Genomic DNA, 22,537 nt, shown 5'->3' with positions numbered 1-22,537 from the left:
CCTAAGCAGGATCTGCTGTTTTTCTTTTCGGTGTTTCTTTTGCTATTTGATTGGCAGCCACCGTGGTGGTTTGAAAAAGGCGACCCCAGGGCTGCCCAGATGGCAGAGCTGCTGGAAGCTCAGGTTGTGTCCAGGGATTTCTCCCACTCAGAGCCTAGCTGTGCTGTGCAGCAAGCTGCAACACCCAACACCCAAAACACACTCTTAATCCTGTGGATCTCACCTGGCTCTTTCCGTGCTTCTACAGTTTGGGCTTGGAACAGGAAACTTCTCATTGCACAAAGGATCAGACGCAGGGGGAAACCCGCTTTCAGTTGTGAAGATAGTGTCGAGGGGGATGTAGTCCTTGCCTTCCTAAAAGGGGGCAGGAAAGGACAGTGTTACCCCCGTGGACGTGAGCCAGGTGGCATCCCGTGGGCTCCCACGTACCTGTTGCACGCTGGCCTGCAGCAGGTCGCCCAGCCGCTTCACCAGCTCCGAGAACCATGGCCGCTCGTTGGGGTTGCTCCGCCAGCAGTCCAGCATGATTTGGTAGCTGTGAGGGCAAAAGGAGCATGTGGAGGGTTAGGGCTCCATTTGATGCAAGGCAATGCAGGCTCCAATGGTTTTACATCGATAGAGTTAACTCCTGAGCCCGTGTGATTTTATGAAGGCACTGTCCATCACTTACCAGGGCCTATTACTAAAAGAGGGAGCTTTCCAAAAAAAGAAACAATGGATTTCTTCCCACAGGACACCAGGAAGACCTCATCAACTGAATAATTTAGCCCAGTAGTCATATGTTCTTTTTTCTATCCCTAATTAAGCATTAAACCTTTGAATAAAACACCTATTAACTGCCAGTGTTTAAGTTAAGGCATCCTTAGATGACTTATATGAATGTGTCACTTCCTTGTATTGGCTGAGCCAAGCTTTCCTTCCTGCAATAAAATATGTGGAAGAGCACTGTCACTGGGATAGTAAAATTAGCCAATGGTTAATGCTTCCAGATAGATGTGGCTGGCTTGCATCCTTTTGCTGCTCCCAGAACTATTTTTTGGCAAGTGTTGCTATTTCAAGTCATGATGCAACACCCAAAAAGGCACTGAGGACATGCCTGGTGGGCAAAATACCCTGGGTACTTGTGCTCCTAAGCGATATACACCATGAGGTGCATGTTTAATGTGCTGCAGTTCACCCTCATGGGAGCAGATGAGGGCAGGGCACTCCCTGCTGGGGGGCTGCAGACCTGGGTCCTCAGTTGATCCCTAAGTCTCCAGGAATGCTGTGTAGCAGCAGCCAGCAGCAGGAGCTGAGGGAGGCTGAGCATGGCTGGGAGGCTACGGTCCCCGTCACCTTCCTCTGCCACCAGACAGTGGCTCCAGGAAAGGGTGGGCCCTCACCAGTGGCGTGTTTGCAAGGAAGCCTCTACTGCTGCTTCCGAAGTTCAGAAAATGTTCCTAATGTCACATTCCTCCAGCACTTATCTGTGCGCACGTCAGTAAATGCTAAACCTGGATGGGAATGGGTGACCTTCCTTCTTCTACCCAGGCGAGCTGAGGCTACGTGCTGTCCTGACTGCACAGGAGGATGGACACCAGGGCTCTGACCCTGCTTTTGCACGGTCACTGTGGACCCCTGGCCTTGGGCCCACATCCCATCATGAGTTGGCCCTGCCAGGTTCATTGTGCTGTTCACCCACTCTGCCCCATGGAAGGGCCATGAAGATGTCCAGGGCAACAAGAAGATATCAGGCCATTCATTTTCTGTATGTTTTTGTGGGGTACTTTTTTGCTGAAGTTCATACATTATTAATGTTGCAAGGCAGCCCCAGAGGGTGGAGGGATGCAGGGCGAGTAGAGAAAGGCATCTTACATCTCCTCGGTGGCTTGCTCTGGGGCCCGCATCCTTGTGCCTTCCTTTAGTTTGCTGCAGAAGTCCTCATCTATTTGGACTCCGGGGTATGGAGAGGCGCCTGGAGGCAACAGTGGGAGAAGAGGATGATCCATGGATTGCATTAATTTATCCATTCATATCCTTCCATCCAACCATCCACATCCATCCATCCAACCATCCACCCATCCATCTCTGAGTTAGGTGGGGAATTGCCTCTGCACATGAGGACTCAGCGCCCCTGGCATATGACAAGCAAACAGCAGTCCCCATCCCTGCAGTGGCACTCAAACCCTTGAGTGTGCAGCATCTGCCTGCAGGGCTCAGGACGTGGAGAACAGTGATGAAGAAGCATTGATGATGATGCTCCAAGCCCTGCTCCTTGCAGGGTAGCAGGGTCAAACCCAGGGCTACTGGTGGTGTTCACCTGACCTGAATTCAAGAAAATAAATATGGATTTTTCTTGAGAGGAATTCCTTAGGAAAAGATAAATCTGATCTCTCTGTGCTTTGGATTACCTCAAATTCTAGCTAGTTAACAAGCCCCAGATGCTCAAAACTACCTTGAAAGTACTAAAATTGTGGCTTAAAATCAGACGACTGCTCATTTGCGTTGCTTCCCAATGTTTCCGTGGTTTTAAGATACAGCCTGCTGTTGCGGATGGTATTTTATTTTTCTCTTTCCTGGAGATAAGATGGCATCAGGGAAAGGGGAAATAAAAGAAAAAAAAGCCCTCTCTGAGAGCCAGTCACTGGGTTCCAGGAGCTGGGGCTTTTAGGAAAAAGCAGCAGGTATTGTGCAGCTGACCATAAAATGACACCAGTTGGCAGGCAAGCCAGCAACATGTATTTAAAGTAATAAGTGATTGTTTGTCCTGTTAATTGTATCATATTATTTCCTCTGCTGTTCTCATTTGTCAGTCTCTCTGTTGTAAACCCAATTAAGATTCTTCTGTTATGAAGGTCATTGTTATTCCCTTGCAGTGTGTGTTCTGTATCTTCTGTTTTCAATATGGGGGAAAAAAAAGAATGAAGAAGAAAGCCTCCTTGGGTGTTAATGTTAGACTGCATGCTCCAGTTCATCCTGCACCATCTGTGTTGATGTGTGCTCCTGGGGAGGCCGCTGTGCAGGGCTGGGACTTCAGGCTGGCAGTGGGTTCCCTTCGGGTATTTATGGGCATTGAGGAGATTCCCCAGAGCCTTCTCTTCTCCAGTCTGAGCAGTCCCAGCTCTTTCAGTCTGTCCTCACAAGAGAGATGCTCCAGGCCCTTCAGCATCTTCACGACACTATGTTTGGCACTCTCCACCATGTGCAGTTCTCATACATTTAGAGAAAAGTGAGGGAAACCTGGGTTTTGGACATGGCAGAAAAAGGAGTACTCTGATAGCTGTGCTAACCTTTATGGCTTTCAGCCTGGCAAGTCAGCTCTCTCAGAATCATAGAATCATTAAGGTTGGAGAAGACCAATGAGATCACCTACTCCAACCACCAATCCATCCCTACTATGCCCGCTAACCATGTCCTTCAATGCCACACTCACACCTCCAGGATTGGTGGAACGCCACCTCCCTGGGCAGCCTATTCCAATGCCTCACCACTCTTTCTGAGAAGAAATCTTTCCTAATATCCAGCCTGAACCTCCCCCGGTGCAACTTAAGGCCATTACATCTTGTTCACTTGCTTACTGATGCCCTTACAGGCACAAAAAATTCCATTTCTCAGAGGCATGATATGCACAGTTCTCTCTGCCTGCTCCCCACCTTTGTCTGATTTAGGTTTTTCCTTACTAAAGATCCACAGCTGAGGTGACACACAGGTCTGGCTCTGGCAGCAGACCTCTTCTTGGCCCCCTCCCAGTCCCAGGAGCAGGTTTAACGTACCCAGGGAAAATATCTCCCACAGCAACACCCCGTAGGACCACACATCGCTTTTGGTGTTGTAGATTTTATCAAAGATGGATTCTGGAGCCATCCACTTGAGAGGAAGTCGAGCCTGGAATGAAGTGGACAAACCTGACTATTATTTTCAGAGACTCAAAGAATTTAATCATAGATGAATAAACTATATATTATTGTGTAAATAACTGCTATTCAAACAGGAACCTGCAGGATTTCCTTACAGGCATCCTAAAGACAGGGGAGAGAACCCCGTGGCCAAAGACAAATCACTTTGTGTTGGTGTTGGAGATGTTTTTGGGAAAGTTTTCAGGTATTGCACCAGCAGCCCATGGAGCCCCTCAGCACAGCCTGTTAGTGTCTCCTGAGCAGTCCTCAAGCCAAGTGAATAAAGTTTCACAGCTAATACATAGCGCTTTCAGACTTGAAAGCTACTTCCAAATGAGGGTACAGCTGGCAGGTGGGCGAGACACCCAGGAGGAGAGCCTTGTTTTGGGGGGACTGGTTTCCCGGAAGGAAACTTACTGGTCATGGGGGTCACACTGAAGATCTAGCCAGGAGACAAATGTCAGAAGATGTCTGAAGTATTATCAAACAAGAGCTGTGAGCTAGCTGCAGTGTGGAAGCATTCTGCTTGAGGATAGACCTGCTTTCTGATACATGACACACCACATTCGCATAAAAACCGTAATAGCTTTCAAGCTCGTTTTAAGTTCAGGAAATGTGAACGTCTTCAGAACGTTGTGGTGGACAGTTTGAAATGATGTTATAAACATTTGGGTAAAGAAACAGCATCTTGACTTACATCTCCTTTTCTCACATAATCAGGATTCTTATAAATATCTCTTGCGAGGCCAAAATCACAGATCTTCACTACATTGTTCTCAGATAAAAGGATGTTTCTGGCTGCCAGGTCACGATGAATGCACTATAATAAAACAGTTTCACAATCAAGCTGCATTTCCTTAATCCTGCCCACAAATTTCCTGACTGCCTCCCATATCCTTTTTAAAAATAATATTATTTGAGAGATCAAGTTAATATTTTTTTTTAGGGAAGTCAACTATAGTTACATGAAATTGATGCAAACAGTGGCAGTTCATTTTTTAAAAAAAGAAATTTCCCAAGTCCAGAAAGTCATATATTTTTAAGCCTCTTCATGTTTCCAAAGAAAACGAAGATTTTTCTGGGATTGATGAACAATCTACATGATGTGTGTTGAAATTGAAGAAAAAAATAATTAACACCTGAAGGATCATCTCTGAATGAATGAGCTTGACCCACCGCCTTCTGCCATGATCCTGTGTTTATGGTCTATGGAGACTTGGATAAATAAATCGTTATATTTATAATGCTGAGAGGAAAACGGCTCTTCCTTTGGGACCTCTCCCAAGGAAGGTGTCTCTGAAACGTAGACATGATTTCACCTCTACATCCCATCCTTCCGCAGGGAAAAGTCCCCGGGGCAAAGCTCACCTTTCTGGAGGAGAGGAACTCCATGCCCCTGGCCACTTGGAAGCTGTATGAAATCAGGTCCTCCATAGTGAGGGGCAGCTTGTAGAGCTCAGCAGCATCTGTACAGGTAGAAAAGAGTTTGTTGCAAAGATCACTCATGAGGCAGTTATTTTCCCCCTCTCTTACTGATAAAATTGCTCTCATAAATTCAGTCTTCGTAGAGTCGTATTTGAAGGTCAGCTCACTGTCACTGGAAACAAAAATAGTGCTTGCTTTATACCCCACACTCTGGACACTGCTGTTTTCCCCAAAGATAAGGAGCAGTCAGAAGAAACAATCACACATTTTCCTGTCAGATTTAGTAACCCTGGAAATAATCTTTTTTTAAATCTTGTACCCTCTGGACATGACCCTGTGAGTGTCTCCCACGGATGTTTATTAGGGTGATAAATGAGGAAAAAAATTTCAGGGATGCACAGTATGTTGTAAAAATATCACAGACCATGTAGGGACAGGAAGGAATTAATACCTACCCTCCTCGTCCTCCTCCGCATCGCTCAGACTTTTATCTTCCTGAAACCCAGAGCTCGCAAAGCTCTCACTGCTGGTAACACTGGCCAGTCTTTGTTTCTTGCCTTCCACGGGCTCAATACCCTTTTTGTCTTTCATCAGCTCTCCTTGCAGAGAGGGGTCCTTCAGACAGGCAGAGAAGAGGTACAACATCAGAGGAGTAGGAGAGAAACCAGTCACTTCTTGTTTGCACCAGGAGAAGACGCTCGCCCATGGCATGTGTGGTCCCATCTCCCCTTGGAGTAGGGACCCAACGCCATGTGGTGGGGCTTTGCATAGCTCATGGGTGGACACATGCCCCAGACTGCAGTTCTTCTCAGCCTGAGGACATCTGAAAGGACCTTTCTTTTCTGCTTGGAGACAAGGAGCATGGTGGTTGAGTTGAGAAGTGGCTGTAGTGCAGATGTCCCAGCCCTACCGAACTAGGGTTGGCTTTTGCCTTCAGGCTGCAGAAGGCACTTGCCTCTGAGCTGTGTTTGGCACAGGGCTGTAAGCCCAGGTTTTCAACAAGATGCAAAAATACTTGAAATACAGCTGCTGAAGGAAGTGACTGGCTGTTCTCTGTTTCTTTCACCTAATGCTTTCATGCAACAGTCAGTGGCAGTTTAATGGGACACATAAAACATCGCTTGGAAAATGCTTTCTTTGTGATCTGGGGAGCTCTCTAGCTGCATGGCCAGACTCCTCCATGGCCATCTGTCTCCCCTGCCATGCTCCATCCCCCTTTGGAACAGAGACTCAGCCAAAGCCCTTTGGAGAGGGCTACTCCTCAGCATGCTCTACCGCTGCATTCACAGGACCTTTGTGAGAAGTAATGAGATGCCTCTGAGCTCTTGGCAAGGCTGAAAAAGGATTTTGAGCACTGCAGCTCTGGAGTCAGGTTCCTAAATGCCACCTCAGATCTTTTAATCCTCTGGGGGATTTGGCTGGATATACAGTCAGGGACGTAGTTGGCACATTTAGGTTCAGGTTTGTAATAAGAAGCAGGCAGCAGATTTGATTCAGAGGGCTGTGAGATGTGAGGACAAGACTTTAATCTCTTTTCCTCTGGGTAGCCCAGCTCCTCACACAATAAGAAGATTATTGTCAAATCTCTGAACATTAGGATGTCTTGGAACATTGGCTCTAAATGGCATTATCTTGTTTGTGTTCCCAGCAGTGCTGAAATCAGTGGGCAAAACCACTTCCTTCATCTTCACTGACATGAACCTCCAAAGTGACCCCACACTCAGCAGGAATGGGTTTGTCAGCAGAGGGGTGAGAGCATGTGGGGACACTTTGGATAGGATTCACTTCCTCCCACTGGAAATGGCTCTGTCCACATTAATCACAGCAGGCTCCTTGCCTGGGCAAGGGGGAGAAATGAGCTCTTTCTTAATGTGTTACATCCCTCATCGAACATTTAAAGCAGGTCAGGTGAACTGCACCCAAAAGCAGTTTCTCTCCCTTGGTATCAGAGAGGCTGAGGAGACCGGTGCAGAGGCTGACATCTGCATCCCTGTCACGCTGGGTGTGATGAAACCTACCTGAGGCATCTGCCTCCTCACCTTGGTGGGGCTGAAAAAGTTCCTCTTGCTTTTCAGATAGTTTGATAAATTCCCGTACTTGCAGTATTCAACAATCACCATCAGAGGCCCTGGGAAAAAGAGGAAGTGCATTTTAAGCATCGTAAAGTAATATGTGAGAGTTTTAGTTCTGAGAAGATGATTAGTCTTTCATGCCCATAGTTATCACGTGTCCTAAAGAAGTAGAAAGCTGTTTGGAGGACGCTGGACATGTTAGCAAAAACAGCGCTGTTTCTGAAAAGTAGGGATGGGCCTTATTTTGAGTGTTGTGTCGTGACCCTGGGTCCTGAGGGACCCTCTGTTTCCTCTTCGGTCAGTCTGAGTTCAGACTGGAGTCCAGCAGCCCACACACCGTCACTGAACTAAAATAGGTGACATATCTAAAACAAATGACCACTCTCACTGGCTGTTTGGTTTTCCTAGTGGAATATCATGAAGGACTTTACAATTGTTCCCTTGTGACTCATCACTCGGGGCAAACAGCTGATATCCCTTGCTCCCAGTCTGTCCAGATTATGTTTAACCTGAGCCTTAGCACTGGAGTGGGTGAGATAAAAGACAACAAGTGGCTTCTTATTCAGCGTGGTCCTGTATTTGCTCTTCTCCTGTTAACACCCAAAGAGAGCTTAAGTAGGGAAAAGGATAATCACTTCATCAAATAACTAGAGAACTCTTTTTCTCTTTTCTCACCGAGCACAGGATGAACTCCAATATTTCAAGTTAATAACTGAACCTCTGGATGGAAAGCAACACGGCCAACTGGCTGCTATGGGAGGTCGTTCAAACCATTTTCAGTGCAGCGCACATTTTTTACCTCCATTTTTTGTGCAGGCTCCCAGCAAATTCACAATATTCAGATGATGGCCGATGTGGATCAGGATTTTGAGCTCAGTCATCAGTGCTTTGTACTCACTCGCTGTGGCCCCTTCTGTAAATGCAAAACACAGTCAATGTGACAAGGCAAAGAATTGGTCCCAGTGAGCCTTACCACTTACTGTCACGTTCCACTGAAATAACTTTCATTACTGAATGTATTTCACATGCTGATATTATTTTCTATTCCTCCCTGCCAAGCATCCTCTTACTTGCAATAAAACCCATAAAAAAAGTCAGGCAATCAACTTCCTCCCAGTAGACTCTGATATATTTAGAAATGAAAGAATTTTTCACATGTTTTGTAGTTGCAGCCAAAAAATGAATGAAAAAATAAAAAGAGGTTTCCAGAGTAAAATAAACTCCATCTACAGCAGTTTTTAGCTGACCCGACTTCAGCCACGTAACAGTTATATATTAGTCTGAACTCGTTAACTTCCCAAGGAGTCAGTGGTAGAAGCAAGGCATTTCCAGAGGCTGATCAGTTCTATCACCTGTTCAGGGAAGGGATGAACCACCTTTTGGTGAAGCTCCTCTGAACCTGTTGATCACACAAGAAGCCTGGAGTATTAACATAGACTGGACACGTACATTTTAAATGGTTGAACTTAGTGGACTGCATCTCACTCTTTCTGGATATGATCAATATTAATAGTAAAAGCGGTGATGTAAGAAATCTCACAACTAAACATAAAAGTCTCTACTTAGTGTTGAGCAAAATTTTTCATTCTATCCAAGCAGTATTCTTCTGCAGAATTTTGTTTTGGCAAGAAAACAAGGAAAAAAAAAACAGTGTTGTTTTTCATAGACCTGAGAAGACTAAAAAACTTGAGTGATGCCAAGAGGGAGAACTGTCTGGTGAAAAGAACCCAGAGTCAGGTCTTAAAGGGCTTGGTTTCAACATCGTTTTGGAAGCAGATTTACTTGGTGGCCCCCCACAAAACTCATCATCTAATCAGTAACACACTATTCATTTGTCCCACCTCATGGGAATTTTGCATGTACAAAGCTCATGAATGCCTCCGTAGTTCCTGGATAATCTGGTGAGGACACAGGGCACGAGACAGATCTTCCCTATCTTTGTTTAGGGAAAAGTGCCCAAAAGTGAAGAGGCCTGAGGAGGACCCAGTCACCATAGGCTCTTTTCACAGGCCATAGAACTAAACAAGTGCTCAGAACACCAAACTGAGGGATCTGGCTGAGGATGGGATGAACTGTTCTCATCATTGACAACAAAAGGAGTTTGAGTGACAAACTCAGAAACAAGAACCTACTCTGCATGTGCATATGTGAACCCCACCATGAAGGATTCTTGCAGCTGCCATCTGCTCCCACCTGTTCTAGGAGTACCCGGGGTGCTTTGGTGGTGCTGGCTGGCACAAAAAGCCTGTAGATGTGCATAAAGAAATGCTGAATGTGGCAAACCACTGCCAGATATTCAATGAACTCATCTATCTGTGTGTTGGCGAAACACCTGTTACCCAGGGTCGGGCAGTGACCCAGATGTTAGGCCTCCACTGAAACCAGTGATGTGGGTGCCTACTGGCCCTCTACTGCAGAAGTTCTGCACAGGGACCAAAGTTTTAGTTTCCTCCCATTTCCCAGGCATGCTTACTGGAAGATAGTTGCTCCTTGCGTATTGCCAACAAGGCTTTTCTGTGCTTTTGGAACAAGAGAGAGGAGGGAGGTTTGCAACTTTGTCAGCTGAAAATTTCCACATTGGGGACAATCCTGGAGTTAGGAGTAGCAGGTGCCACTTGCACAGGCTCCCCAGTGCCCTCTTTAAATTGATTATAGTCTTTATCTTTCCTGCTCCAATGCTAAAAATGGCAGAGAATGACTGGGAGATGATTTCACCTTGGGATGAGCGCTGGTGTATGGAAATCCCATCACGCAGCCTGGGCATCAGCATCCTATCACTATGTAATGAGGCTGCAGGTGGCTTAGAGAGGACACACCTGCTCAGCAACTCAGAGGTTTAAACTGCTCAGCCTATTTAGCTTAATAGAAAGGCCTTCATGTAGAAAAAATGCTGGGCCTATCCTAATAGAGAGTGCTAGAATGAAAAGCTAAAGCCAGACAGATGCAAATGATCTTTTTAAGAATGAGAGGATTAATCATCAGAACTAATGTGAAAGGATAATGTGGAAGCTTCCACCTGAGTGTCTTCACATCAAGGTGGATGCCTTATGGCTCAGCTAAATTCTGTGTGCAGTGCTGAGTGCAGCGTCAATGCAGCATAATGGCTCCACACAGGATACACAGTAGTTCCCAGCTCTGATCCCACAAAAGTCACTTCATTCTTTCTTTAAAGTAGTGGAACAAGATTTTAGAAAAATCAGACCATCAGGTTCTCGATGAATCTGAAACTTTTTCCTGTTCCACATGGCAATTTATCTTTTCTACTGTGGACATCATTTTTATTTCAGAGTTCTGCTACTTGGATGGAAAATCTTGCTGGCCTTGAGACTTAGTGTGCACATTTTGGATGTTTCAGACAGCCAGAGGCAAGGGTAGCATCACACAATCTTGCTTTCAACAGAATGATATTACAAGTGAGATATGATATGATAAAGAGCATCATTTTTTCCAGCCCAGCTTGGCGGCGAGTTACCTTTCAGCATTTTCACAGCAACAATTCTGCATGTTGGCGATTTCTTAATTCCAAAAGCAGACGCCTGTACCACCTTCCCGAAGGCGCCGTGTCCAAGTGACTTTCCTGAAAAGAAAATAGATTGGAGAGAGACATTCTGGTGAAGAAGAAATTTTGTCAGCTAATGGGTTGATAAATAAGGAATTGGGGAAAAAAAAAAAAAAAAAAAAGTTCTTTATAATGATTCCCACATGCATATTCCTAACGTAACATGAAGTTGTTTTGGTATTGTTTGGTGGTTTGGGTTTTTTCTTGGTTTTCAGTGGTTTTTGTTTGTTTAACATAATCAGACAAATCAGAAGACACAGAGTCACTGTCAGAAATAAGTGAAATGACTGAAAATGATGCTAGGTGAATACAACCATTCCGTCGGTGAATACTGTCAATACTATCATCTCACCCTATTGTTTCAGTCTTGCTCTGCCCAATTGTTGCCCTGATTCTTGAGCATATCTGTGCAGGATGCTCTCCCCTAGTAAAACCTCGTAGCTGGGGATAAATGGGGGGGTGCTGAGAAGCTATTCAAATTAGATCTTTCCATTTGCAAAATAAGGTATGGAGGGATTCAGGGAGATTCAGTGGGAAGGGACCAGAAGTGACAGTTGTTCATAGAATCACTGAAGAATAGAATCACAGAAATGTAGAATCATAGAATGGCTTGGATTGGAAGGGACCTTAAAGTTCACCTGGTTACAACTCCCTGCTTTGGGCCAACTGCCACCCATCAGCTTAGGCTGCCAGGGCCCCATCCAGCCTAGCCTTGAGCACCTCCAGGGAGGGGGGACCCACAGCTTCCATGGGCAGCTGTGCCAGTGCCTCACCACACTCTGAGTGAAGAATTTTCTCCTAACATCTAACATAAGTCTCCCCTCTTCTAGTTTACAGCCACTGCCCCTTGTCCTACCACTGTTAGACAGTGTTAGGTGGTTTCATGGTAGGATGCTTCTAGAACAGACATTTGTGGCATGGTATCATTGTCATGCTGAGCAGACCTTAGGAGAATAACCCAGGGGCCCTTGAAAGAAATCTGCAAACATAAATGAAATTCTCCTGCAGTAAAATCTGATGGTCCTTTTCTTTCACGTCCAAACACACTGCTGATCTCATGATCTTCACAGCCCCATTTATGACTCACTGCTGTATGGGGCAGGCAGTATTGACTTTGATACCGTGCTCACACAGACAGTTCTGATCAGTGAGATCTTGTCAGTCAATTCATTAGCAAGGAATGTTACAGCCAAGCAACTCATTCAGACTGCATTTGTGCTTCACCTTCATCAGAACCCAGCTATCGACGTGTCTAGCCAGTGTGTAGCAGCAGGCTTTGTCGAGCAGAGGAAAGGAGCAGAAAATGAAGTCCAGCATTCCATAAAAAAACAAAGGAAAAGCTGTGACACTGAGGCCACGCTTATTTCTCAACTGTGCACCTGTGACACAGCCATCTTCACAGGACAATTTCTTTTCTCTGTGATGGGCATCTGAAGCAGAAGAGATGAATCACTTCAAAGGGGGCTGCTTGAGTGGCTTTGACTCGGATGTCTACCTTGTGAGAATCTATAGCTGTGGGAAATCAAACCCACCCAGACACTCACAAGAAGAGAAGAAGAATTGCCTCTGGTTCTAAAATAACTGGCTACTACCTTTCACATGCATAGCATTTCCAAGCTGCAATTCTCAGTCAATAGAAGGCAGACAGCATATGTTACTAAAGCAGTGGAAAGATGAAGTGGAATACACAAAGCAAAAACACCACTAACATTTATTTCCCCTTAAATGTGCAAAAGCGTTTCATTTTTTACGATAAATAAAAGCCTTGAATAACTTAACCTACATGGCTGAATATCATCCGCAGAGTGAGCCTTGGTGTGTGAAAGGCACTGAATTTCATATATAAATACAAGTGGAGCAGTGTGTGGTTTGAAGATCTGCTGTCAACTTCTGTTCCAGTTACTGCAGACAGTTCCTTCATTCAGCAGAAAGATCAGGGAAGAAATGTTAAGACAAAGCTCTCTGTTTTCTTGGGAATTGATGTTCGTCTTTAATGTACTGACTGTTCGTGGATTGTACCAGGTGAGGTTGCAGACTGAGGTCACGTAAAACCCACTGTAGCTTCATTTAATCCATAACTTCAGTCAGTTTCCACTGCTGTTAACACTTCCCACATCAAGATAACCCACGCAATCGCTACTTGGAAAACACACAGGTTGGCTTATAACACTCGGCAGAGCTGCCAACCTTTTATGAAGGAGAATGACCACTGGAAACAACACTTCCTTCTCTGAACAGCATTTATGATTTAATGGGGAATGGTTATAACACTTGATGTATTACTCCTTGTTACTCTGCTCTTGTGTTATATCATGCTAAATCTTAGCACAGGATAGGCCTGCTCTGAATATCCACTGCATAGCTCAAAGTCTGTGGTTTATTATGTACACTGCATAAAGGATGAATATAACGCTAACAGACTGTCCTTGCAAAAGCCCCACTGTTGTCACACAGTAATTATGAAATTATTAAACAGGAGAATATGAAGATGGCCACCTGAGCGGCCAACTTGTCCCAGCCCTCCAGCAGATACCATGGCCAGGTTCACTGTGCGGTATGAAGCGTTGCGGCATTTGCATACAGACCAAGGAAGCTCAGTGCTCTCCTCACACTTTCTCCAGCTGACTTCAGTTTCCTGGTGGAACTGAGAACCCATTGAAGTGAACAGACCTTTCTGTCAAAGAATTTAGGATCAGGAGGTTTCTATTTCCATACCACCTTGATAAGGTTCCTCAATAGATGTCCGGATATCAAAGCACGTGAGTAGCTGGACCAGATGAATCAGCAAAAGGCACTTGCAAGTTCCATGCTCCATTGGTGAGAGCAGAGGCTCAAAGGTGTGCTCGTTGCTCAGGTCCTTGGTCATGGTTTGAGCTATCTGGGCTTCACTGTTGGCGGCTCCCTGTTCTCCATTGTGCGAATACAAGGGCTTGGCACACAAAGGTGGATGGGAGAAGTGTGCCTGGCGCAGCAGCTGGGTTTGGGGACACGGTGGGAGCAGGGCTCAGGAAGCCACGTGCCTGACCTCATGCAGAATGGAGCAGAGTCTGACCTCTGGTAGATCAGGAGTGTCAAGCCCAAGATCAGCACTTATGCTGATGCAGCATCGTACCAACCACACTGAAAGTGATTTATAACACCAGCATTCTTCTGGCTAATGAAAAGATGACATTTAGATCTCAGTCAGCCTAATCTACATGGAATGTTAATTATATTAATTTCTGTGGTGCCCATATGGTATTTTCTCTAACATATGTTGCTGTGGATGAAGGGCAAGTCCTGTCACACAAGCACTGCATCACACCTGTGGGCTGTGTGTATGTGTTGGAGGAACACAAAGCAAAGGAGATATGGGCTAAAAGCAGAGCTTTGCTGCAACAAACACATATCTTCGAGGATAAGTAGGTGGAAAGAGAAAAACACGTCTCTGATGATGAAGGAGCTGCATTTCTAAGTAAAAATGTTTATAAAAAAACATGGAGGCATATTTTGCTCATGAGATGCTGATCCTTGGAGACTGCCAAGGTTATTCAAAGGCTGAGCCAGCTGCCATTTAAGCAGGGCTTGCACTGAGATAATCTCACATGCTGCACATACCCGGCTTCACCAAATCTGGTTCTCATTCATTGTCAGCATTCTTTATTTGTTTACACCAGTTCTTCCACTTCTAGCTCGTTCTCTGGCCATCATTCCTCACCTCCAGACTCCAAACACCAGCCCTGCAAGATGTGGGTTTTTCTTGGTGTTTACATTCCATTTCTGCTTGATTCTTTCCATGGGATTTACACAAATAAAGCATCTTATAAAGCAGAGATCATGCTGTCTGCACATCAAGATCTTGGTCCGTCATTGTAAGAAAACTATTTGAAAACTGAAGGCACTCCAACGCAAGGTTATGTTTCAGCATTCCCAGAATTGTGTACAACAATAATAAATGACTTATCCACATCTGGTCACCTTGTGCCTTCTATCAGGCGAATTAAGCGTGATGCTAATTGTACTCATGTTTCAATTATCTGTGGTCCCTGATCCCCAGGGGGCAAGAAGAGTCTGTCATGGCTTTTAGCTGAATGCAGAGGTTTTCTAGCCCCAGCTGTAGGACCCGTCTAATGCATGGCTGAAGGAACAAACGGCACTATAGCAACAGGCTGAGTGTACCGCTGACTTGTTTTAAGTATTGACCCTCTTGCTAAAGTCCTTGTGGGTTTTGGAGGGACTTCTCAGCTCTGCAATCTGGTCCCAACCCTCCTGACTCACAGCCAGCCCCAGGCTGGGCTCAGCAAGGATAGAATGCTCCTGAACCTGTGCCTCTCACTGGGGCGAGTGGGCTGCAGGTTCAGGGTTTGTGAGGCTATTTATTTGCGTGTGGATTGGTATGTCACATTCCTGCACTTTATGGTGCACTGACAAGAATGTCTATAAATCTGCAGCACAGAGGGAAAACAGAGACGGTGGGCTGGAGAGAAGCGGGAAAGAAGAAACTGGGAGGGGAAGGCTAGAAGAACTCATTTCTGCATAGGCATTTTCCAGCTCAGTGCATAAGCAGGGAAGAAATTTACAGTAAACCTCAAAATACAGAAACAAGGAAAGTCAGATAGACACAGTCAGCTGTGATTCAGCCACAGGGGACGGGGTGCTCTGCATGGAATCTGCAGGACATGGTGCTGCGTGTCCCAACCACATCCAGCACCCATGGTCACATGCACAGCTCACCCAGCAGCCACATAGCGCTGTGCAGAATGCCAACATTACCTAGCTTCAGCCGTTCCCGTGCAATCTCCCACTTGCTGGCGTCGTAAGGCAGACATTCACATTGCTCATCTAAGGGCACTTCGTCTGGATCCATGATGATTGACAGGTAGTGATTCGTCTTTGTTTCAGAAAAGTAAGGCTACAAAGCAAGAATATTCCAAAATGAGAAACAGGAGAACAGCACCTGTTGGCAGCTCCCTCTTTAGATCAGGGGTTCCGGTTAATTCTGTCTGTGGGGTGGCATTTCACAGACTAATAGAGGGTTCAGTTATGCAACCTATGGTTTATTTCAATATTGAAAGCCTTTTTTAAGTAAAAGAAACTCCTTCCTCTCTCCATCCTCTATATGATACATCGGTTTCCTCAGTGAAATCAATGTGGGTCTGCATTAACATATGGTGTTACGACACAGGTCCTCTGCATAATCAGAATTATTTTCTTCACATGACTAAACGTTGCTGTTAAAAATAACTTTCCTTCACGATTGTGCAAAGTGGCCATATGCAACAGATGGAGTTCAACTGCCTGTGTTTATTGTTTCCATATGCCCAGCAAAGATAGGTCATATGTGGTTACAAGTTGTGCAAGAATGGTCTCCAGGAGACTGATGTTATACATTTCCAAATCTGTTTATAAATTTTTAGAATTTTTTCGTTTCTTTGGTGTCATTTCTTACAAGTTCACTGAAATACTGGGGCTTGGAGGTATTCATCATTACCTGCATTCAAACACATTATTGGAAATGAATTTTCCAGGAGCTCAGTTTCTACTGAACAAATGGATCAGCCACTTCACAAGAGAAATGTCAAGGAAAGTTGAACCTAATCTCAAAGTTTTCTGCAGCCCATTGATTTCCACTTTGAAATGTATTTTCCTTTAAAGAACACTGAGATTGGCACTACGACCCACTGGACTTTTCTTGACGCAGGAAGTGCTGATATTTCTAGAGAAAAAGTCTGTTTGCTCTAATTTCCTGTCTATAGGTTGGAATTTATGGAAAAACTGTTGACTGAGGCCATTGACGTTGCTTTCCCTAAACTCATGGAAGTGGCACAGAGATACATGCACAAACACACAAATATATCTACACTTTTTTTATTGCTCTTCTCACTGCCCTCTGTGGCTTTCAGCTTTCCTCCTCTACAGCTTGGAAATACATTCCTAATACTTGCATTTCCAGGCATTTTTTGGATGCTGCTGGCTTTGTGTGCTTTGGTTGCAAATGTAACTAGATTAAAATGACAGTAGCTAACAACTCCTGTTCCAGTTGCCTTTCATCATCCCAAAGCGGATTACAGTGGTGTTTGGACAAAAGTCAGGTGGCACAAAGCCTGGCTCCCAACCCTCCATGTCCCTGAGTGGGAATAAGTGGGATATGGATTGAAAAAGAAGTACATTCCATGTAGCATTCCAAAAAACACCATTTGTTGGTAAGGATGTGGTTGCCAGACAATTCATACTGGTCTCTTTACAAGAGCTTTTAGGTGGACCCATAACCAAAGAGCAATAGGAGAATGGGAACGTGCAGAGAGCTTCATAGAGTCATAGAAGGGCATAGGTTGGAAGGGATCTTAAAGATCATCTTGTTCCAACACACTTCCAGGTTTTTTTGTTCAGACACGAAGAATACCAAAACCTTTGGCACAATTGGAGCTTTGCAACTACATTTGGAATAGTGAGGAAGTGTTAAGTATATCAATGGTATCAGACAGGCTTTCAGAAAATTCTGTTTCTCGAGGAGCACAAAAGATTTTTTTTCCACTGTGAATGCATCATTTGTATATGAAACTTAATTTTAAGCTAATTCCAGACATAAATCATTGAAAGAGTTAGTAATAGGAACACAGAAAAGACCGTAAACATCAACTAATGTTTGTTGGAAAAGCTTGTCTGGGAAGAAGCCTTCATTTGTCATCTAGTTTAAATCCCTTGCTCTGTAGCAAGAACAGTTATTTTATACTCTGCTAACAATCTAGCAAGCAAAAAAAAACAAAAACAAAAAAGAACAAAAAATTCCACATTTCCTCACTACTTTTAAAACGTACATTTTTCCAAGGTCTGACCCCATAGCTTTGCAGTCCTGTTACTAATTATTTTATGTTTACTGGTGAACAGACAGAACCAGTCCCACTTTCTGTAGTTTCTCTACATCTCCAAAGTTTTTCCACAGCTTTAGTCTCTGTTTTTCTCACCCCACGTTAAACTTCCCATACATTTCTTCTCACAAAAGCTTGCAGCAGAAGGAAGGCAGAAGCATGACTGCTGCCATACAGACTGGGTCCCATGTTCTCAACCATCAATAAGAGTTTTTGATGGGAAACCTAAATCATGGGTGAGTTGAGATAACATGGTTTATGGTTTTACCATGGGGAGCTCATACTGGAGCACACTCAGTGGCAGGGCTGAGGATGCCCACTGCCCACCCAGCTGAGCAATGGAGGGCAGATGGAGATCAGTGTGTGGGAGTGTGGGGGAGGGGCTTGTCCTGGTCTTCTATCCCACGATGGCCCACTACCTCTGCACACATCTGCACCCACAAACTGCTCCAAGAGCTTTCTGCACCACAAAGGACTGGGTTTACTGCATTAGGCTGTCAGTGCACGATGTGCGCGATTGCACCAGGCGATGGGGACAGGGGCTGCCAGCAGAAAGGAGCACTAAGCCACTGCTTGGACAAGGGGGAGGGGCAGACAGCATCACCATGCTGATACAGGAGCATCTGTGCCAGAGACTGAGCTGCCAAAACGACTTCAGTGATACTTCGCTTTGCAAGTGATGTAATTGCACCAGACGCTATGCGCTAACCAGACCCCACCAGGCTCTTTGAAGATCTGTCATTCTTACAAGCTCCAGTCTTCAAAGGCACTGAGATGCCAAACTCCCTAGGCCTAAAGGCAACGGGGATGCCTTTGGCAGGAGTCAGGCTCCCTGTCAGTGCCAAGCCCTGGCTTTGCAGCTCACACTCAGCCCTGTGAGTCATGGTTCCCCTGCTGACTGCACAGGGAATGATGGAGAGCAGTGAGCAAATCCCATTCTTTTTTTGTGTGCATAGTAACACTGGTAGCCTAACACAAAGGAGAGGCAGGCAGAGCTGGGAGCACACACTCCTACCCTCTTCAGCTTCCGAATGAAGAGGGTCAGCAGGAGCCAGAAAAGCGTTGCAGCCACACAGGTACAGGTCAGGGTTATCAGCTCCAGGTTCGATCTCTCCACTGTGCCTGGGAAAATCAAGCAGAAAGCATTTTAGAAAAAGACCTGCAAAGCCAGGGACAGTGTGTGTTTCTCTGCCATAAAAATAAAATACCAGGAAGGGCCCACTCATGTTCAATGGGGCATTCATCTCTTTTTGGACTGGATTAAAAAAATGGTCTCCTCAGCAAAGCCATTGTGCTGAACACAGCCAAAAGTCACAGCAATGAGTTTTGGGTAGCAGTCAGTCCTTCTTTGGGGAGCAGGAGGTGAAGCGAACAGGTGCGTACCTCACCACCCACATGATCATTTCCTTTTGAGGTGAAAATTCAGCTGCAGGGGAACTTTAGCCATTTTTTCTCTGTGTGAGAATATCTATGGATCTGCTCCAGCCCCCCTGGGCACGTCCCTCATGCTGCTTGCTGAGCCCTGCAGCCCAGCCCTGGCCCAAAGCCCTGCTGCGGGGAGCCTGGGAGGTCATGCTGAGCCCATGACCTTCACATGGTTTGGAGGCAACAGGTCTGGCAGCAGATAGTAGAGTCATAGAATCATCAAGGTTGGGAAAGACCTCTAAGATCATCTAATCCAACTGCCAACCCATCCCCACCATGCCCACTAATTGTGTCCCTTGGTGTCACATCTAAACACTCCTTGAACGCCTTCAGGGACGATGACTCCACCACCTCTCTGGGCAGCCTGTGCCAATGCCTCACCACTCTTTTTGAGAAGAGATTTTTCCTAATATCCAACCTGATGCTGGGAGCCCGGCTCATGCTGAGTGTGGCACAGGCATCTGGAGTCCCATGGAGTGGTGTGGGTGGAAGCCTGGGTGCAGGGCTTCCTCGTACCCAGGGCTCACCTAGGAGTCCCCAGGCTAACCCCGAGCAAACATGGGACCTGTGCTGCCCCCAGCAATGCTGGCAGAGCCCTACTGGGAGTGAGGAATTCCCAGAACAAATTGAACACGGTTAAGAGAAATAAAAATGGCAACAGCAGGAAAGGGAACAGCATAATATGCACATTAGGAATCTGAAGAGTATTAGAGTTGACTGACAGATCTTAAAAAATATATATATATATATAAAACTAAATAAAATTCACTTCAGACTGCTACTCAGGGACTCATAAAACTGTTTCAGAGCAATCTGTTGCCACGCTTCCCCAGTGTATTTTCCTTTTGATTGGTAGCAAGTGCAGAAAGAACTAGTGCTCTGCCTCTCGTTCTGATATACCCTGTGGTATATAGGAAGGGCAGTAACTCTGCACAGGAACTCACAGCAGTGCTGCCAGCTGAACCTGCAAACCCAGCTGCACCAATATCACTGCTGCACCCAAAGTACCCCATTCCTACACTGGTGGGAACTACCCTGCTTAATCTACATGATCCTGTGATCACAACTGTGCAGCACTGGGCAGGGTGCTTGGGGATGCCAAAGGATTCCCATTCATGGAGGCTTTCACTATTTGGCCAAAGCCATCTCTGACTAAAGGCAGTGTTGGTGATGACTGTGGTTTGAGATGGAGACTGGCTCCCTTCCAGCCCATTCTGGTGATCCTCTGAGGTTGCAGGCAGTGGTCTCCTTTTCTTATACAGTCACCATATAACCCAGGCTGAGCAGTGCTCAGTGAGCAAGGGAGTCCCAGATATAAGCATCCCAGATGCTTCATAGAAAGATTCCTGATGACTTCAGAGTTAGTGTGGCCCAAAAAGTACAACTTTTTAAGGTACAAATTTAGAAAGGAGGATAGCTGCAGAAGCAGACAGCCACATGAAAAGCAAACACCCTTTCCATAGTGTCAGAACTGCTCAGTGAATTCTTCATAAATGTGATGCTTTCTTTTCTCATCAGTAGGGATGACATGAAGCTGTGGATCTATGCCCTCTAACACAGGGCATTTTGCTGTACTTTTTTGACTGTTACAGCTCTGGGTTTCAGTGAGTGTGATGCTTATTCTTTTGTTGCCCTTCTGCCACCAGCTCTGTCACCAGCTTCCTTCAGGGGTGGTGTGCTGCAGTCCCCAGGAGGAGAAAGGATAAGGCCTTAATGGCAACAGAGATCAATGCAGCAGAGCTGTCCCAGACAGCTCGTGTCCCCGTTGTGTCCAGCAGACTGTGCCACCAGGTTGGAGACACATGCCCCTTTCCATCTTCTGGCAGCTCTGGTAGCCATTTGCTGTCCTTGTTCTGTCTTTTCAGATTCACTGTCTCTTCAGTTCTTCAGCCAAGAGCAAATGGACAGCTTGCTCTGACATACCCACAAACATGGCCCCACTCCTCTCAGACAGCCCTATGAGCACAGCTTCCAAGCCAAACAACGGCTGAGATTATTTAAAGACAGCCCTCGGATTCCACCATCCATTCATCCATCTCTGGTACAAAAATAACGCATTGTTTTATCTGTGAGCATAAGAATGTTTTTTCAGGGGAAATAAAAAGAGCAGACTGTTTCCTTCCTGACTCATTTGCAAACTCCTCTCCCAGCTGCTAAACACAGACACCAACACGAGGTGTTGCTCTGCTGCTTTGATCTGCAGCACAGCAACCCAAGAGCCGGTGTGACAGAGGGAAGCGCTGACACTGGCGGTGGTGGCACGGTGTGCACCCTGGGAAAGGCAAGGAAGGGGCAAAGCCCAGAGAGGGACCCCCACTGAAGCCTGAATCCCATCGCTGCAGGCTCAGGAGTGGGCTGGGAGGCAGCCCTTCCCCATGAGAAGGTCAGGGACTCCACTTTGGATAAGACTGATGCATTTGGAATGAGTGAAAACACCTCTAGTGACATCCTGTCATGCAATCAGAAGAGGCAGTGTGGGAATGCATTTTTCCCAGATAAGAAAAACTCTCTATGTCTGTCTCATTCAGTCTCAAAGCTATATATTTTCATAAGCTAGACTTCATCTTTTGCTGATCCAAGAGCTCCCGTAGGAGTCATGCAAGCACATTGCCAGTGATCCCTACAGGGCAAGTAACTAGAGAAGAGACCCTCCTGGCTGTGGTCTTCCCTCTGCTCTGGTTCATGTAGAAGGAGATATGACTTCCTAGAAGCCTTCTGACGGAATGAGTGTGGTTGTAATAAATAGCCGAGATACACTGGTACAGTAATCAATATCACAATGTATTACATTGTCCAAAACTATCAACTAGCAGGAGGCATCAGACAGCAAGCGCTGAGGGACAAGTCATTATGTTAGTTATTACAATGGCTATTAAATCCTTGGCATCATTCAGAAGGAGATGGGTGGTTTTATCTCCTTGACTACATCTATTAGGCCAGCCCACATGTGTATATTCCTATCCTGACCTTTTAAAGTAACTTATTGTATTATCAATGATGCCCATTAACTGAGACTGCTAAAACATTCACAGCAGAAAATCCATACTGATTTACTAGCTGTAATTGTCTTTTGCTGTAGGGAACTATTGAAATACTCAGTGGTATTCAGATACATTTAGCAATTTTATGAGAGCAGCCACAAAGACATAATCCCTGCCTAAGAGACTGGATGGTAGCCAAAGTGTTTTCTATAAAGAGATACTAAATGAATTTAGGTCTATTTACTTAACACATGCAATCAATCAGACAGGTTATGTCAATTTCGTGCATGACAGTGACATAAATGGAGAACGCTAGCCTATTTCCACTACCTCATAATAGATGAACCAAAAG

The 22,537-nt window shown here is 45.4% G+C and overlaps 1 protein-coding gene and 1 non-coding gene across 2 annotated transcripts in view; one reads left to right on the top strand and one right to left on the bottom strand.

The window, feature by feature from the left end:
• Nucleotides 1-22,537, bottom strand: part of FLT1 (fms related receptor tyrosine kinase 1) — a 103,393-nt gene that overhangs the window by 7,606 nt on the left and 73,250 nt on the right. The window contains exons 16-27 of the mRNA NM_204252.2: nucleotides 18,795-18,901; nucleotides 15,684-15,822; nucleotides 10,845-10,949; nucleotides 8,172-8,285; nucleotides 7,340-7,428; nucleotides 5,756-5,915; nucleotides 5,244-5,341; nucleotides 4,573-4,695; nucleotides 3,753-3,864; nucleotides 1,855-1,954; nucleotides 430-535; nucleotides 224-354 (exon numbers count right to left, since the gene is read on the bottom strand). Of these exons, the coding sequence (NP_989583.2) occupies nucleotides 224-354; nucleotides 430-535; nucleotides 1,855-1,954; nucleotides 3,753-3,864; nucleotides 4,573-4,695; nucleotides 5,244-5,341; nucleotides 5,756-5,915; nucleotides 7,340-7,428; nucleotides 8,172-8,285; nucleotides 10,845-10,949; nucleotides 15,684-15,822; nucleotides 18,795-18,901 (1,384 nt within the window). The remainder of the gene's footprint in view (nucleotides 1-223; nucleotides 355-429; nucleotides 536-1,854; nucleotides 1,955-3,752; nucleotides 3,865-4,572; nucleotides 4,696-5,243; nucleotides 5,342-5,755; nucleotides 5,916-7,339; nucleotides 7,429-8,171; nucleotides 8,286-10,844; nucleotides 10,950-15,683; nucleotides 15,823-18,794; nucleotides 18,902-22,537) is intronic.
• On the top strand, nucleotides 1,801-1,910 carry MIR6656 (microRNA 6656). Its single transcript, NR_105525.1, has one exon. It is a non-coding gene; the product is annotated as a microRNA 6656 (primary transcript).

The sequence above is a fragment of the Gallus gallus genome, chromosome 1 (genome assembly GCF_016699485.2).
Source record: "Gallus gallus isolate bGalGal1 chromosome 1, bGalGal1.mat.broiler.GRCg7b, whole genome shotgun sequence".
Taxonomy (NCBI): domain Eukaryota; kingdom Metazoa; phylum Chordata; class Aves; order Galliformes; family Phasianidae; genus Gallus; species Gallus gallus.
Note: the sequence above shows the minus strand (reverse complement) of the source record. Positions and strands in the feature narration are given on the sequence as shown.